The 16,152-nt window shown below is 44.0% G+C and overlaps 1 protein-coding gene and 1 long non-coding RNA gene across 10 annotated transcripts in view; one reads left to right on the top strand and one right to left on the bottom strand.

Moving 5' to 3' along the window:
• LOC147013515 (SH3 and multiple ankyrin repeat domains protein 3-like) overlaps positions 1 to 16,152 on the bottom strand; it is a 522,196-nt gene that overhangs the window by 158,873 nt on the left and 347,171 nt on the right. For all 8 annotated transcript variants that reach the window (XR_015051346.1, XR_015051345.1, XM_085855370.1 and 5 more), the window contains one exon: positions 2,868 to 2,950. Coding sequence is in view for 6 of the 8 variants with exons in the window: in XM_085855370.1 (XP_085711496.1) it covers positions 2,868 to 2,950 (83 nt within the window). In the remaining 2 variants the exon portion in view is untranslated. The remainder of the gene's footprint in view (positions 1 to 2,867; positions 2,951 to 16,152) is intronic.
• The window catches only part of LOC147013517 (uncharacterized), a 66,643-nt gene that overhangs the window by 25,784 nt on the left and 24,707 nt on the right, over positions 1 to 16,152 (top strand). The window contains exon 1 of one of the 2 annotated variants that reach the window (XR_015051348.1): positions 8,889 to 9,176. The exons of the other annotated variant lie outside the window; for it this stretch is intronic. This is a non-coding gene — a long non-coding RNA (uncharacterized LOC147013517). Of the gene's footprint in view, positions 1 to 8,888; positions 9,177 to 16,152 lie in introns of those variants that run through there. 2 annotated transcript variants of the gene reach the window in all.

The raw sequence follows: 16,152 nt of genomic DNA, 5'->3' as shown, positions 1-16,152 counted from the left end.
CTTCGCGAGGGAGTCTCATGAGTGGAGAAGGCCATCGGGCTGACCAATCATGTGCCTCGTGGTGGCAGCAGGTTGATCGGCATCTAAACGATATGGGGATGGGCCAGGCATCTGCCTGGGGGATAGCCAGACCGAGGCCCCTCGAGTTTCGGCAGAAAGTGAACGCAGCGACGCGCTGCACCCGTGCATGCTCCCATACCTGACCTGACCTGATTTGTATTTTTGCATCCTGAAAGTAGGTGAATGGTGCTTTCTCTTTAGACTTTGCAGAATCTGTAATTGTTGGCGTGATTCAATCTTGCCATTTTCTTAAAGTTGATTGTGTTGTGTTTTTAATTTTTTTGCACATTGATTAACACTCATTCTTCAACCCAAATCAGCTGCCCTCTTCTTAAGCACCCCAGTAAGTTCTTCTTATTTAAAAAATATCCTGCTCCCTTGCCATCTGTACTATAATGGAGCTAAGTGTTTGTTATCTCCTCCGAGAAGAAGCGTCAACGGTCCACGAAATTCAGCTTTATTGTACTTAGTATACACGACTCTGGATCGCTATATTTTTTAGCTCACAAGCGAAAATGTATATACTCGCTCATTATCGCCTGTTACTGTACTACATTTTCAAAAAATTGCTGTGACAACATATTCAGTGTCTCCGGGTGACTATCTTAAATTACAACCCCATAAAGCCACTTAAGAATCAACGCCTCATTCGGAAAAAATGGCACGCGAAAAAGGAATGAAATCACGACTGCAGCTCTCCGAACCGCGAAGGACAACAAAATCACGTGAGCACCACCACCTCTGCCACCCGTCCACGGGACAGGTAATCTACTAGTTTAAACAATTGTTGGCATATTTTCTCTTCTAATTTCCCTTTGTTTTCTTTGCAGTTGTTGGGGCTCGACTCGCTGTTGTTTCACCTTTCGGTGTTACCTTTTCTATTGTACTTGGTCTTGGAATATATTTTCCTGAGGAGAGTGAAGGATAGCTTTTTTAAAGTTTGCTTTCTTCATACACATGTACAAATTGTATTTGATAATCAGTTAAGATTTTATTAGAGGCAGCTAAATCTGTACAACTGTTCAGTCCTTACTGTTGGCTCCTCAGTTTTTGAGTTTATTACCTGATCTCATACCTCCTACTTTCCCTACCATTCAGCCATCAACATCATCACCCTACATGTTCTGATTGAGCCCTGATATCTATCTGTGAACAATCTTCTCTCTCAAGCTTTGCTGTTTGTGATCCCCCTCCCCCTTTCTCCTCCCTCTCTTCCCAAACCACTGTTAATGTAATCTTTAAAACCTTTCATAAGCCTTGACCACTGTAAATAGAAGGAAAACTTCAGTTGTAATTTTATTATGCACTTTTAACATAAAAATGCTGATCATGTGTTTTAAATGCATTATGTCACAGAGTTCTATATCCATGATGGCTTCAAGGTTCTGCACCTGACAAAAAAGCCAACCTTGTATTGCTTTGGACCAATATAAAATGGTAAATCCAGAATGACCAAACCTCTACTTGATCCGAGTTCTGAGCCTCAACACTTACGACTGGGTGTAATGTTCATGTAACTGGGTGTAAACGACAATGTTCATGAAATCACAGTTGAAATTAGACCCAAACACACAACAATCAATAATTTTCGATATACTTTTATGGTACAAAGATTAATTTCAAACTACCATAAAAGTATCATGCTGAGGAAGAGGGAGAGGCATTGATATGTATTTTGAGCCAAAACATCAATTGCTTGAATATGATTATCGTGCATAGTACTCCACCCCACTCCAAGGCCTCCTCCTTCCAAACTTCCAGTTTTTCCCTCCTGTGAGTTTCCTTTTGTGTCCATCTTGTCCTCTCCCCCATTCTTCCCCACACCCATTGTTTGTCCAAGTCTGCCTTTGTCTTTGCCTTCAACTCTGCTCTCCCCCCATTTCTCTACTGTTCCTTTTGTCCTGTTAGATCCTGATCTGTTCAGCGTACTAGCTCTTCCACGAGCCTTGATAATGTACTGTATACAATAAAATAAAATTAAAAAGGAATAAATATATACAAAGTAGCAGCAGATAGTGTTAGCATTACTAGATACATGAAACCAGCACTCATCGTTGCTTTTCCCAAAGCCTGAGCTGCTTCCCATCTACATCTCTCACTGTACTCCAAGGATATCCCACTGAAAAAAGAAAGCCGAATGAACAAGTAAAGCCAGATATAGTCAAAAAGGGTTATCAAAAAAAAAAAAGGGTATCCATCGCTTGGTAAAAATGAACCCCTGAAAATCTACCCCGTTTGTGTCATTTGCTGCAAACACAGCTCCAGGAAATTCTCGTGGAACAGGGTTTTTGTCTGCCTTCTCTAATCCAGGATGACACGTATACATAGAAGCTGTGTAAATATTGTTACACTTACATAAAGAGTTCCAATGGTTATGCCACCCTGTCACAGCTCACGTAGTATTCATTCCAAATTTTCAACTCTCCTTGCGTATAATGTATTTTTATAACTCTGGCATGGGTCACTATTCCTCCTCTCAAGTTTATTTTAAGCTGGCTGTCATCGAGCATCTCAAGTCGGAACAAAAATGCATATTAAAACATCGTTGTGTAAACTCAGCTGTCGATCTTCAGCGTTTCATTTTTAAAGCATTTTCGGTGCTAATGTAACCATACAAATTATACCATGATAATTTTACACTTAACAAAAACATTTATACAAATAAAAGAAGCATCTTCCATGTAGTCAAAAAAAAGGAGAATGCACAGAAACGTTGACGGATGAATGGATCAAAGGAAACAATTATAGATAAGGGCAGACAATATTGTCTGTGTGTGGTTGTTTAGCCGTGTGATTGGCAGACAAACCTTTAGCTCCACGCAGTACAAATCCAAACCCCTCGTTGTCCCTCTTGTGAAGAGAGACGCGCTTCTCTTCCAGTACAAAGTCACTGTGGGCCGAGATGAGCAGGCAGTGTGGCTTAAGTGCAGCCATGGCCACTTGACCTGCCAGCAACACTGGCTATTAATTAGCCACACCAGTTGATATCCAGTAAAATGTCAGCCAGTCACAAGTCAGGTAGGTCCTGTTGCTTCTTAGTCAAGCCAGCTGTAGGATAACCAGAACAGCCTCTTGTTTCTAAAAGCTAGAAAAAATAATCCATTTTCCAGGTGTACCAGCTACACTAACTTATGTCCAACAACGCCAGCTGAAAACCAGATGGGTTAACAAGTCAACCGATTTTCTGCAACTTCACCATACTGGTCAATGACTTGCATTCTATCATGAAGCAAAACAAGGATTTTACTAGATACAGTGGGATTGGCCACCCTCACAGCAAACTGTTGCAAACTGGCTTGCATCCATTGCCCCCCAAAATGGCCAGTCTTATCAAACTTGCATTCATTGGGATAAGAAAGGCCACTTTGAAAACAACCAACATACTCCAAGGCAGTGCAGACAGATTGCTAGCACCACAAATGGACTAGCACAGGCATAAATCCAATGGTGCTTCAGGAGCTATGTTGCAAGGTGTTGCTTCTTGCACATAAATTGGCCCCCGCAAACCAAATTTAGCTTCTTTTGGCCCCTGCAGGCCAAATGTATCTGCACTTTGGAAGGAAAATGATGTGTTCCTTTACTTCCAGACAACCAAGTTTAATTTGGCTGTTACCATTGCTGTTGCGCTACTACGGCAATAAAATTGAAAGTTCCAACTGGCCTCTTCCTTTTAAGATGGGCTGCCACAATTGACCACAATCTACTGCTCCATTAGCTGGAAATGTGGCAAGTTTATAGGCACCACAAATAGCTGCTGGTGGCATCAAGTTGGTAAATCCTTCTCCAACTGGGCCACAAAATGTATGAAAATGGTTGCTTCTTCATGGGCAGTGCACAACTCCATCTTTTGAAACAATCACGAGTTTCTTCTTGCTTAGCATAATAGACTTCCTCAGATCTTACTGCTCCGTCAGCTGGGCTCAAATCCACTGTTCTCCCATCAGCTCGACCCAAATCAAACACTCCCACATAAGCCAAGATGGGCACTCCTCGTCAGCTGGGCTCAAAGAAGCTGATCCCCCATCAGCTGGGCTCAATGCACCAATCTCAGTTGTCCAAAACAAAGAACCAAATCAGCCGCTCCTGTGTCAGCTGTACACAAACTGATCAGCAGAAACGAACCACTGCAGGCCTAAAACTGGCCTCGCCAGAAGTCCAGCCAGACACAGGTAGTCAGGCCACTGAAGGGACTCTGGGTGAATGAGGAAACCTGTCATGGTCACCAAGCAAGGAATAAGATATTGGAGTCAGGGTTCGGGTTTGAAAAGATCATCGAGAAAGGGAATGAAGAAAGCAGAAGTGTGAGGATGAAGAAGTAACAACAAAGTAATGAGGAAAGACAAATGTATGGAACTAACACTAAGGAAATGAGGTGAAGACAAGATATGGCTGTAAAGAAAGCAGAAACAAGAATAGAAAATATGAAAGTTCAATGCAAGAATGATAAAGAGCAATATGAGAGGGTAATAGTAATGAAAGCGACTTGGGAGGGCAGCAGGTGTGGAAGCAAGAACAAACGCTGGGGGAGTGAAGAGATGGTGAGTGTGGCAGTGGTGGGAACAACTGCCAGAGTGAAGGTGGGAACGACAGCTGCAGTGAAAGCAACGTGACGACAGGATAGCAAGATCAGCCACTGTAATAGATATGATAAAAGCAGCTGGAGTGAGAGCGAAAGTAAGAGTTGTGGAAGCAAAATGGAGGTGAGAGCACGAATAACAAAAGCAAGGGAAAAAGCTGCAGGAGAGAAAGAATGGGGCGAAAGCCCAGCAGTTGCTGAAGACAGGGAGAGAGGGGGGAGAGAGAGGGGAGAGAGAGAGGGAAAGAGAGAGGGAGAGAGAGAGGGGGGAGAGAAAGAGGAGGGGAGAGAGAGAGGGGAGAGAGGGGGAGAGAGGGGGAGAGAGGGGGAGAGAAAGAGGGGGAGAGAGAGGGGAGAGGGGGGGGAGAGTGCAAGGCACAAAATAATAAGAGATAAGAGAGACCAATAGGAATAAAAGCAAGAGAGAAAACGGTGGCAGCAATAATACTGGGACAGGAAATAAAATGTAAGTGATAAGTAATATCAGAGAGAGCAAGAGAAAGGAAAGGAAGATAAAGGAAAGGAAGAAGAGAAAGGAAGCAGGTGTGATGGGGTCGGTGCAATTGAGCAAGGGCAATAGAGGTTGCAATAACAGGAACTGGAGAAATCTAACAGCAACAGGAATGAAGAGAAGGCAATGGGAACAGCAGAAACAGGAACGACAGTGGGAGGAAGAATGAGGAGGGAAAGTGGTAGACAATGTGAGGAGAGATAGTGGGAGGAGAAGGAAGAGGAGAAGAGGAAGAGGAGTATGAGGAGGAGGAGGAGGAGGAGGAATGAGAGAGAGTGGAAGGGGAAAGAGAATGAATAAAAGGGGTGAGTAAGGTGAGCAGCTGATTGCAAGAGCAAAAGTCAGAGGACAAGGCCACACAATCAAGTAAGGGGTGGACAGCAAGCCACACAAAGAGGGGGGAGGCAACAGGTAACACGAGCAAAGGGGAGCGAAGATGAGGAGGAGGAGGAGGAGGAGGAGGAGGAGGAGGAGGAGGAAGGAGAGAGAGTGGAAGGGGAAAGATAATGAATAAAAGGGGTGAGTAAGGTGAGCAGCTGATTGCAAGAGCAAAAGTCAGAGGACAAGGCCACACAATCAAGTAAGGGATGGACAGCAAGCCACACAAAGAGGGGGGGGAGGCAACAGGTAACACGAGCAAAGGAGAGCAGCATGAGCAAGTTGGAGGGTGGGAGCAGCAAGAGACAAGACAAAGTTGAAGGGGTGGGGGGGGGTGGTGATGGGCAACCCAGGCAAGTGGGGGCAGTGAGTAAGCCCTGAAAGAGTTTGTGGCACAGAGAAGTGGGAAGTTGACAAAGGCAGCAGAAACAAATAAGGATGTGTCAGGGGTGAGTAAATGAGACCTGAAGAGCTCGTAGGAGAAGCTGTAAGAGCTAGTGAGAGTAGCTGGATGAACTAGAGAGAGAAGGAGGAAAAATTACTGAAAAAAGTGGATGAGATGGATGAGACTGACCCAGGGGGTGAGATTGAACCAAAGAATGAGATGGATATAGATGGAGCCACAGGATGAGATTGAGCCAGGGGATGAGATTGAGCCAGGGGGTGAGATTGAGCCGGTGGTGGGGATGAAACGGATGCAGATGGAACCACGGGATGATATTGAGCTGGGGATGAGATCGAGCCAGGGGATGAGATGGATGCAGACGGAGCCACAGGATGAGAATGAGCCAAATGATGAGACTGAGCCTGGGGGTGAGATGGATGCAGATGGAGCCACGGGATGAGATGGAGCCACGGGATGAGATGTAAAAGGAAAAAGCAGTTTATTACATTGTGAATGGCAGGAAAAAGCAGTAGCGACAGGCAGAGCTGGAACAGTACGAAAAACTGTAGTGGCATGCAGAGCGAGAACGGCAGGAAAGCTTGAATAGCTCAAACGGCACTAAAAGCTTGAGCAGCAGGCAGACATAGGAAGGGGGATAAAAACTGGTCAGAGAAAAAGAGCGACAACGAGAGAGAAAAGCGAGGAACCGAAGCAGTTGAAACAAAGCCTTGCTTCGGAGTAGAAAGATAAAGGTCAAAAATGAGATAATAGGGAGAAAATAAAGACTAGAAATGAAAGAAAAGGCCGACGTAGAGAGAAAGAAGCTGGGAAAGAGGGACAGGAGAGAGATTGATTAAGGGAGGAGGGAGGCAGGGAAGGCAAGGGGTGGAGGAAAGGGGTGAATTAGACACAGCGAAAGGCAAAAGGCAGATAAATAGGAGATAAAGAAAAGACAAAAGGAAGAACGAGGAAAAAGCTAAAAATGAGAAAGAACAAAGAAAGAAGAGAGAGGGGGAGGGGGCAAAAGAGGATAAAAAGGGGAAATGGAGAAAGAGAGAAGCAAAGGGAGGGAGGGAGGGAAGGAGGGAGGGAAGGCGGCAGCGAGGAGAGAATGCTAAACACCAGTGGCACGGAGACAGAGACAGAGTTAACATATAAAGAGGGTCACATTTGAAGGGGTATCAAAAACGAAAGGAAAATTGAGAGAAGTATAATGACATGAGTCATGAAGGAAAGGGGAGGGGGAGAGGGAAAGGGGAGGGGAGAGGGAAAGGGGAGGGGGAGAGGGAAAGGGGAGGGGGAGATGGAATGGGGAGGGGGAGTAGGAAAGGGGAGGAGGGAGGGGAGAGGGAAAGGGGAGGGGGAGAAGAAAACCTGATAGATTAGCAGAGAGAAAGGGAGAGGGGAAGGGTGGGAGTAAGAAAAAAAGAGGGATGAGAAAATTTGGAGAGGATAGAGAGAGAAGGAGGAGGGGGATGGAGGAAATGAAGAGATGAGAAAAGAGTTTTTTCATTATCAAAGGAAATAAGAAATATTAAATAACAAGGTTGTGGGTTGAAAATTGTCCAGGTTAACTCTTTATGAATGTGAAGAACTGCAAACAGGGCTGTAATAGGCTTCATTATGAAGAATGGACGAGGGATGGATGCAGGTTCCCTTGATCAGTAAAAGAGGGGATGGGCTGTCATGATGAGCTGGGTAAGAATGGCAAGCTTTTGTGATTGGTGAGGCATCAGGTGAAACAAGTTTCATGAGAGGGCAAAAAAAAAACAAAAAAAAAACATTCAAACAAACAAAGAAAAAAGAGAGAATGAGAGAAATCAAGTTAAATCGAGGAAAAAGGAAGATCGATTTTGAGGCAGGAACGACAGAACACCATCTAAAAGGACGCTGTGAATGGTAATGATGTATATGTGATATAAAAATGGAGATCAATTGATTATTCTGGAGCAAAGATTATTATAGTTCAAGGAAATTATGACCCATATGCTACTTGAAATTAAAATTACTCAAGGTACTGAGCAAAGGGACTTGATCAGATCTTCTCGTTTTTTTTATTCTTTATATTTATGATCTTCTGAATATTGTTAGGAACAGCACCGTTTACTTGTTCGCAGGTAACTCCAAAATATATGAGAGCTTTAACCCAAAATTCAACCTCTGATAATTAATTAATTAATCCGCAGTTGCAGATGAACCTTGAAAGAAAGAATGTTTGAGTGGGCTAATAAAATGGAATTATCTCTTACTATCGATGTCTCATATTGTCTGTGAGTAAGAACAACAAGAACCCAAGTCAGCATTGTATTCTTGGTAATGAACTGCTTGTGTAAGGTAGATGCGATGTGCGACACCAGAGAGATGGTTTTGGTTGTAATGTGGGCTGGTTCAACCATTGCTGAACAGATTCACTTGAGTTAACCTGGTTGAAAGCTGATGTTGCTTTGATATATATAGATATATATATATATATATATATATATATATATATATATATATATATATATATATATATATATATATATATATATATATATATATATATACATATATATATATATATATATATATATATATATATATATATATATATGAGGGTATTTATGGTCATGTTGGTCTGCAAGGATAGCTGGAGGTATGCACATTTACTTTTGAACTGCCTTGCCTGGGTTAAAATGTCGGCCGAGCCATAAACTGCCATCCTGATCTTTCTCGTGCAGGGCGATACATATTTGTGTGTGTCGTCCCTCGGATGGCCCTTAAGCCGGAGGACCAGTCTGCCAGCAGTGGAGCCATGGGTGGACGTTAAAGATCACACGGTGTTGTTCACAAAGAGTAGGTGAGTTATCACTGGCATTCTGAACAAATTACAAATTCCTGCCACAGGAGAATGTCAGGCCGAGTCAGACGGTTACAGAAAGACTTTGGTGGGAATCGTTTCCACTGGCAGGCCAAATTAAATTTGGACTGTTGAAGAAAAAGAAAAAGAAAAAGAAAAAGAAAAAGAAAAAGAAAAAGAAAAAGAAAAAGAAAAAGAAAAAGAAAAAGAAGAAGAAGAAGAAGAAGAAGAAGAAGAAGAAGAAGAAGAAGAAGAAGAAGAAGAAGAAGAAGAAGAAGAAGAAGAAGAAGAAGAAGGAGCAGGTGTTTTTTTTTTCTTTCTATATTGAACAGCTTTCATGAACTTCAATCAGTTTAACACAACTTGTGCCAATGGGATTGAAGTTAATCGCCCCGTTCGTCGACTTTGGAGAGAAAGTATTCCTTTGGTGCTCATATTATCACAATTTTTAATTTGCTTCCTTATGAAATAGTTTTGGCATCAAATGTGAATTTTGTGCATCAGAATTCCAGTTTAATTTTGACTCTGACTTGTAAGGGTGTGTATTAGGTCATTAATTGGTTGTTTCCCACCCTGGAGCCCAAGCAGTAACATGTTATTTTGTTACTTTATTTTTTGTATGCATTGTCAAGGCTCGTATTATTGCTAGCAGACAATGCACAGCTTGGGGGGCATGAGACAAGAGGGACATGGGAAGGACAAAACAGTGGGGACAGAGACATTAGGGGATCTGTGGAAGGGAGAGGGATAGGTCAGGGAACATGGGGTAAACAAGATGGACATTACAGGGACTTTCAGGAAGGAAAGCAGGGAATATGAAGGAGGTGGGTTTGGGGTGGATTAACGGGGATAGAAAAGATCGAGGATTTGGATGGGGGACGATAAGAGGTGGTGGTGAACAGCTGTTTTGAAGGCCTGGAGGGAAGAATGCGATTGAACAGAGTGAGGGAGTTTATTCCACAGGCAGGAAAAAAGAGGAATGAAAGAGTTTAGGTGAGCAGTGATTCCTAATTTTGGTACTTTTACCAGAAGGGGGTTGGCGGACCTTGAGCGCCCTGCGAAAATATGGTGGGGACCTTTCGCAGACACAGCAGGGGGAGCGAGACTGGAGAGGAGACGGTAGAACACAGAAAGACCACCGACCTGCCTGCGGTGAGAGAGTGAGAGGCCCAAAGACTCTGCCTCATCGCGGAAGATGCCAATGATCCAAAATGCCTTGGTTTCCACTGCGTGAAGCCAAGAAAGGTGAGAGGCAGGAGCACCAGCCGAGAGGGGAGAGCAGCACTCCATCAGGCTGCGGACGAAAGCTTTGTATGTGGTCAGAAACTCAGGTTGGCCGAGGAAGGACTTTGCACGACAGAGGATTCCTAGTCAGCGACTGGCTTTGGAGGCCAGCTTGGAAATGTGACTTTCCCAGGAAAGATCATGGCAGATAGTGAGACCAAGAAGCTTAAAAGAAAGGACTTCTTCCAGAGAATTGTTGAGAAAGTGGATGGGGCGGGGGGTCCAAACGGTCCTTTCGGAGAGACATAGTGAGAGTGTGAGATTTATCAGGATTGAAAGACATGTTCCACGTGTTGGACCAGTTTGTGATTTTATGCAGATCTGCAGAGAGCGAAGAAGCTGCTACTTGCCGGTCTGAGGGATGACAGATGGTACGGCAAAGGGTGGAGTCATAAGCAAAGCAATAAACAGGATTTCCCAGAGAGTTGGAGAGATCATTGATGAAAATCAGAAAAAGAACAGGGCCCAGAACGCTGCCTTGAGGAACTCCAGCCTGGACAGGAAGAGGGGATGAGAGAACTCCATTCAGGGCCACACGTTGGCTGTGACAGGAGAGGAAGTCAGGGAGCCATGAGTGGAGATGGTCTTGGATACCAGAGGAAGTGAGTTTGGTGAGCACAGCAGAGTGCCAGACTGTGTCAAAAGCATGCGATATGTCTTAGGATTTGGCTCTGATTTCATGTCCAGCATTGAGTACCTCCATCCATTGTTGGGAGAGCAGAAGCAGAATATCCAGGGTAGATTGACCTGGTCTGAACCAAAATGATGATTGGAAATCAATCCCTTGGAGAAGAGGAAGGATTTAATGTCTGAAGCGATGATGGATTCCAGAACCTTGTTGATGATAAGGAGAAGGCTGATTGGTCTGTAGTTGCTGGGATCTGTTTTTGCAACCTTTTTGTGCAGGGCAGTAATGTTTGCTGATATCCAAGCAGATGGCAGATGACCTTGGGCAAATGAGAGGGTGAATAGAAGAGGGAGAGGGTGAGAAACAGCAGAGGAGCAGGTTTTTGGGACATGTGGGTTGATGCCGTCTCGACAGGTTGCATAATCTGAGTCGAGGTTTGACAGCAAGCTCTCCACTTTGTCAGAAGAAAAGGACACAGATTCCAGGGAAAGTTGAGTGCGACTGGTAAGGTGGGTAGAGAAAGTGGTGGGTTTCGGACACAAGATTTCGACGCAAACACCGAGTTTAGGCATTCAGCCTTTTCACATGCCATGTCAGCAGTGCGGCCATTTAAGGTAAGGGAGGGGATGGAGGGTGAACATGCACCAGAAACAGATTTGATTAGACACCACCAGGATTTAGAGGAGGGAGAGAAGTTTTAGAGTTCAGACTTGAGCTTAGACAGATGTTGTTTCTGGCTCTCCTTAGGGTAGATACACACTTGTTCCGAGCTTTATGGAAGGAACTGAGATTACCCTCATTTGGGTTTGCTTTCCATGAGGCAAAGGCAAGTTGTTTCAGGCCTTGCCACAAACTTCAGTGAACCATGGGCAGGAGGAAGGGTAGGACAACTGAAGACGAGAGGGGATAAATCTGTGCATGAGGGAGAGCAAGTTTCTTTGAAATAATTCCCAAGAAGAGTTGATGTTGGAGAAAGTAGCGATGGGAGACCAGTCGAGAAGTTTGACGGCTGCTTGGAGACCCTACCAGTCGGCTTGAGTGAAATGGCAGACTCGGCGACGGTGAGGTTGTTCTCTGATAATAGCCAGAGAGATGTCCACTTTGACAAGGACGTGGTCAGATGAACCGATTGGAGCGAAGGAAGAACAGCAGATATTTTCAGGGAAATTTGTCAAAATCAGATCCAGAAGAGATAGAGAACCATTGGTTGAGATCCGGGTCGGGAAGTTGACCGATTGAATCAGTCCCATTGAGTCGCAGAAAACTCTTGCTGAAGTGCCATGACAGGTGAGAGGTACCCACACCTCACCAACTGGCATGATAACAATTGAAGTCACCACATATGAGGAAGAGAGAGTTTGGATGATAAGATAGAAGTTGGTCCATGTTTTCAGATAGTGAGGTGAAAATGGAGTCATCACTGTTTAGTGGATGGTACAGTACACGTATAAACATGAGGTGGGAGTGGAGAGGAAGCCGTAGCCAGAGGTATTCCTGGGGGTGTGGGGGAATGAGGGCAGTGCAAGGAGAGTGAGGAATAGAGTCTTTGATGAAGAGATCAACTCCTCCACCAGGACGAGGCTCAGGTCTGTCATACCGGAGGAGGGAGTAACCAGGGAGAGATACTTAGGAGTCAGAGACGTCATGAGGGAGGAAAGTTTCTGTTGGGCAGATTATGTCTGGTTTGTCAGCGGCAACCTGAATGGAAAGATCTGTAAAGTTTGAGCGAAAGCCCTGGATATTTGAGGTCCACACTGTTAATGAAGAGGTAGAGGAAGAGGCTTTGGGTGCAGGGGATGGGAGGGGAGGGGGAGGATAGGACAAGGGAGGAGGGGGGGAGGTAAAGGGAGTTGTTGAAGGAGTGTGGGGCCTTGCAGAATAGCACGGGGAGGGGCTGGATGAGAAGGACAAAAGGCTCTGTGGTGCTCAGGGAGAGGGGGGGGCAGGAGAGGGGGCAGAGGCAGTTGAGTATTTGAGGAGGTGAAGTGATGAGGTGGAGGTGAGAGGTGAGAGGGCAGTGGAAGGAGGCAGCTTTTTGGATGGGGGGGGAGGACTTTGAGAAGGGTGAGTGAGGGGTGAATGGTGGGAGAAGGGTGAGTGGGGAGAGTTGAGGGAGAAAGGTGAGGGGGAAGCTTGGAGGGAAAAGAGTGTGATGGTTGCTTTGAGAGGGAGGGGTGAGAGAGGTGAGTTGGCACTGAAGTTGGAAAAAATGAATGGTTGATGGAAAGTGAACATTCATAGCAAACTGGGGTAAAAAAAAATTTTTAGGTCAGAAATGCGATTCAAGACATTTCTTGAAGGATGCAATAAAGGCGAATTAAGAGAATGGAGAGAAAAAAAACATTGTAACAATTGGATTTTTTTGGCAAGGTATGAAGGAAAGGTCGAATTGAGAGCAGTTTGTGGAAATAGAAGAGTACTGAATTATAATACAGTAATGAGAACCACACGTGTGAAAGAGGAAGATGAAGCATTATAAGAGATCGTTTTTATTGTTATTTTTTTTTTGAGAGAGAGAGAGAGTTTTCATCACTTCAGGTAATGGAAAGGTCGTAGAAAAAAAATCGTGAGGTGAATGGTGAATTTGATTAGGTAAATGCAAGGGGTGGAAACAGATCACGTGGTTACGGGAGAAGCACGTGGCTATGGGAGGTGTTTCCTCAAAAATGAATTCATTTATTTTAAATAAGGATTGCGTAACATTCGGAAAAGGGAAGGTTGAAGTAAAATCGTGGAGGTGTATGGTGAATTTGGTACTGTAAATGTAGAGTGAAGCTGATGGGTCGAGGAAAAGTATCAGGAAGAGTTGAGAGACACGTGTTTACAGGTGTATAGATAGAAAGGATACAAGGAAAATTATTAATTTTGGATGGATTTTTGAAGATGAGGTAAGATTAGGTAGATTAAGATTTTGAAGATGAGGTAATTCTATGATTGTGTAATTGTGAATACTGTATCTTCATTTCTGTGTAAATACACAAACAATAATAAAATGATAAAAATCAGCAGATGCAAATGTAAAAAAACATAACTAGATAGTTCATAGAACACATTAGTCCACACAATGTTGAGAAACAAGGACATCGGCAGGGTGTATGAGCAGCAAATTTGATTGGTAGTGAGGATGTAAAATGGCACAATATGTTGTCCATGTACTACTAAATTGAAGGGTTTTGAAAGTGCTAAAAAGGCTAATTGTGTTCTACAGTGTTCAAGTATATAATTCAATTGAAATAAAATAAAGATTTTAAAGGTTGTAGAAAAAAAAAACAAATGGAAGTTTACCACCGTTGATGCAGCATCATATACACCACCTTGTTTAAAACGTTACAATAGCTCTTGGTGCCTGTTATTTGTGTCCTTCATGACATCCTTAAAAGCAGTAAGTTTCCTGTTTGGAATAATTTTCAATTTTAGTTGACGACCAGGCAGGGATCCTCGGATCCTGAGTTAAAATCCCACTCGGCTGTTGAATTAATACCAGGTGGGATTAATACCCACATTACAACCAAAACCATCTCTCTGGTGTCGCACATCGCATCTACCTTACACGAGCAGTTCAAAATGTAACATTCAATTTAAATAAGCTGTTCCAGTGTTTGTGGACCAATGTTTGTGGACCTTGCCATAAACGGGATGATTAGATCATAAACCAATGTTTGTGGACAGACAGACTGACAAAAGTGAACCCATTGCTTAACCCCTTTTTACTTCACGTGTTTGGGGTAATGAGTTGCATCATAGTAATTTAACCAACAACAAAGAAAGATGAAAGAGAGGGGTCTTTCCAAAATTAACTACTGCAACAATGCATAAGAGGACATGTGAAAACGCAGTATTTTAAAGGAGAGAGAGGCAGACAGAGTGCTAAAGCAGATTTATATTGGAAGGGGAGTGATAAAGCAGGCATTTCGAAATGTCAACTCTTATGAATAGTTAGGTTAATATATATATATATATACAAAACAAAAAGACAAGTAGGTTTAAGCAAAATCACAACCACAACCACCACCACCACCACCACCACCACTGAGCAAGAATGGTGGCCTGTTTGATGCTCTTATCTGAACATGTAGCTTGTGATGCTGGTACTCCCAAGTTCAAAATCCCATTTACTGCAAATGTTAATTTTTCTTTTTTGAATGTTTTTTGTATCCAGAAATCTAGTCTCAGTGAACAGCTGAACAACAGAGGGCAGCATATTCACAGACTGACACAGGATCAAAGAGAAATATGAGACAAAGACATCGCACATGAGTGGATGTGTGGGAAAAGGAGAGGGGTCAAGCTTGAGTTTTAAAGATCAGGGTGGGTATGGAAGAAAGCATAAAGTCAGGATTGACAGTCATCTTAAAAGAGTGCAGCGCGAGACATAAGAGACACCAGATATAGGGAATAGGTTCCACAGATAAGAAAATAGAGGGCTAAACGAAGAGAATTGGGAAGAATAACCAGGTTTGGAATTTAAAGAACGTGGGTGATCTGTGTCGGTTGAGGGAGAATAGAGGGGTGAGTGGAAGGCACGAGCGAGGCTAGAAGTAAGGCGGTAAGTAACCGAGAATCCACCAACCTGTCTGCACGTTGTCTATCAATCTCCTTGTAAATCATCTATATAATACGTTTGTTCGTCCATTGGTCGATGTTTAATGCTACTTTCCAACAATTGGTTGGACAGCTGCTCTGACTACACCCACAAATGCAACATGTAAAATCATACGGCTGCCATGTTGTTGCTATGCGAAGACAAAAACATCTCCGGAGCTGTTATATTCACAATCACCAAGCCCTCCCTATAAGTTTTCCGTTCAGTGTAAAACTACCAAAGCGACTGTTAAAAGGATCATCAAATATCAAAAGGTTTTTGCCGATAGGCATCACAGGCCTTGTGAAGGCCACAGTACTTTTCGGTCTCAGGCTTCAGGCCTCTGGTGCAAGCCTACGGGCCAGTGCAATAGGAATCTATCCGAGCTATCGATAATAACGATATTTTACATACTGGCACATACAACCCGTCACTTCATTGACAGGAATATTAAGGGGGGGGGGGAGAGGGAGAGAAGGGGGAGGAGAGGGATAGAGGACAGAGGAAAGGGGAGTAAAAGAGACAGGAGTGAGGGTAGGGAAAGTGGACAGAGGGGAGGGGGAAGCAAGGGGGAGGGAGGAGGGGTGGGGGAGTTATGAGGGGTGAGGAATGAGGGTAGCGAGAAAGGGGGGTGGGAAGAGTGATGCCTCACCAAACATCGCTATACACTCTGGGAAGGGGAGGGGGGAGATGGGAGCGAGGAGGATAGGAGAGACAGGAGGGGGAGAAGTGGGGAGTGGGATGGATTTGGGAAGAGGTAAGCATGATGGGAGGTGTTCTCGACTTGTGTTTAATTGTCGGACTTGTGGAGAAGGGGTGGGGGGGGGGTAGTACAGGATTGAATGAAATGGTGTACGTTAAAACAGCACGTTTATACAGCACGAGGAGACTGCCAGGAGATGTCCATGG

The sequence above is a fragment of the Eptatretus burgeri genome, chromosome 14 (assembly GCF_056783735.1).
Source record: "Eptatretus burgeri isolate ZD-2024b chromosome 14, Ebu_testis_v1, whole genome shotgun sequence".
Taxonomy (NCBI): Eukaryota; Metazoa; Chordata; class Myxini; order Myxiniformes; family Myxinidae; genus Eptatretus; species Eptatretus burgeri.
Note: the sequence above shows the minus strand (reverse complement) of the source record. Positions and strands in the feature narration are given on the sequence as shown.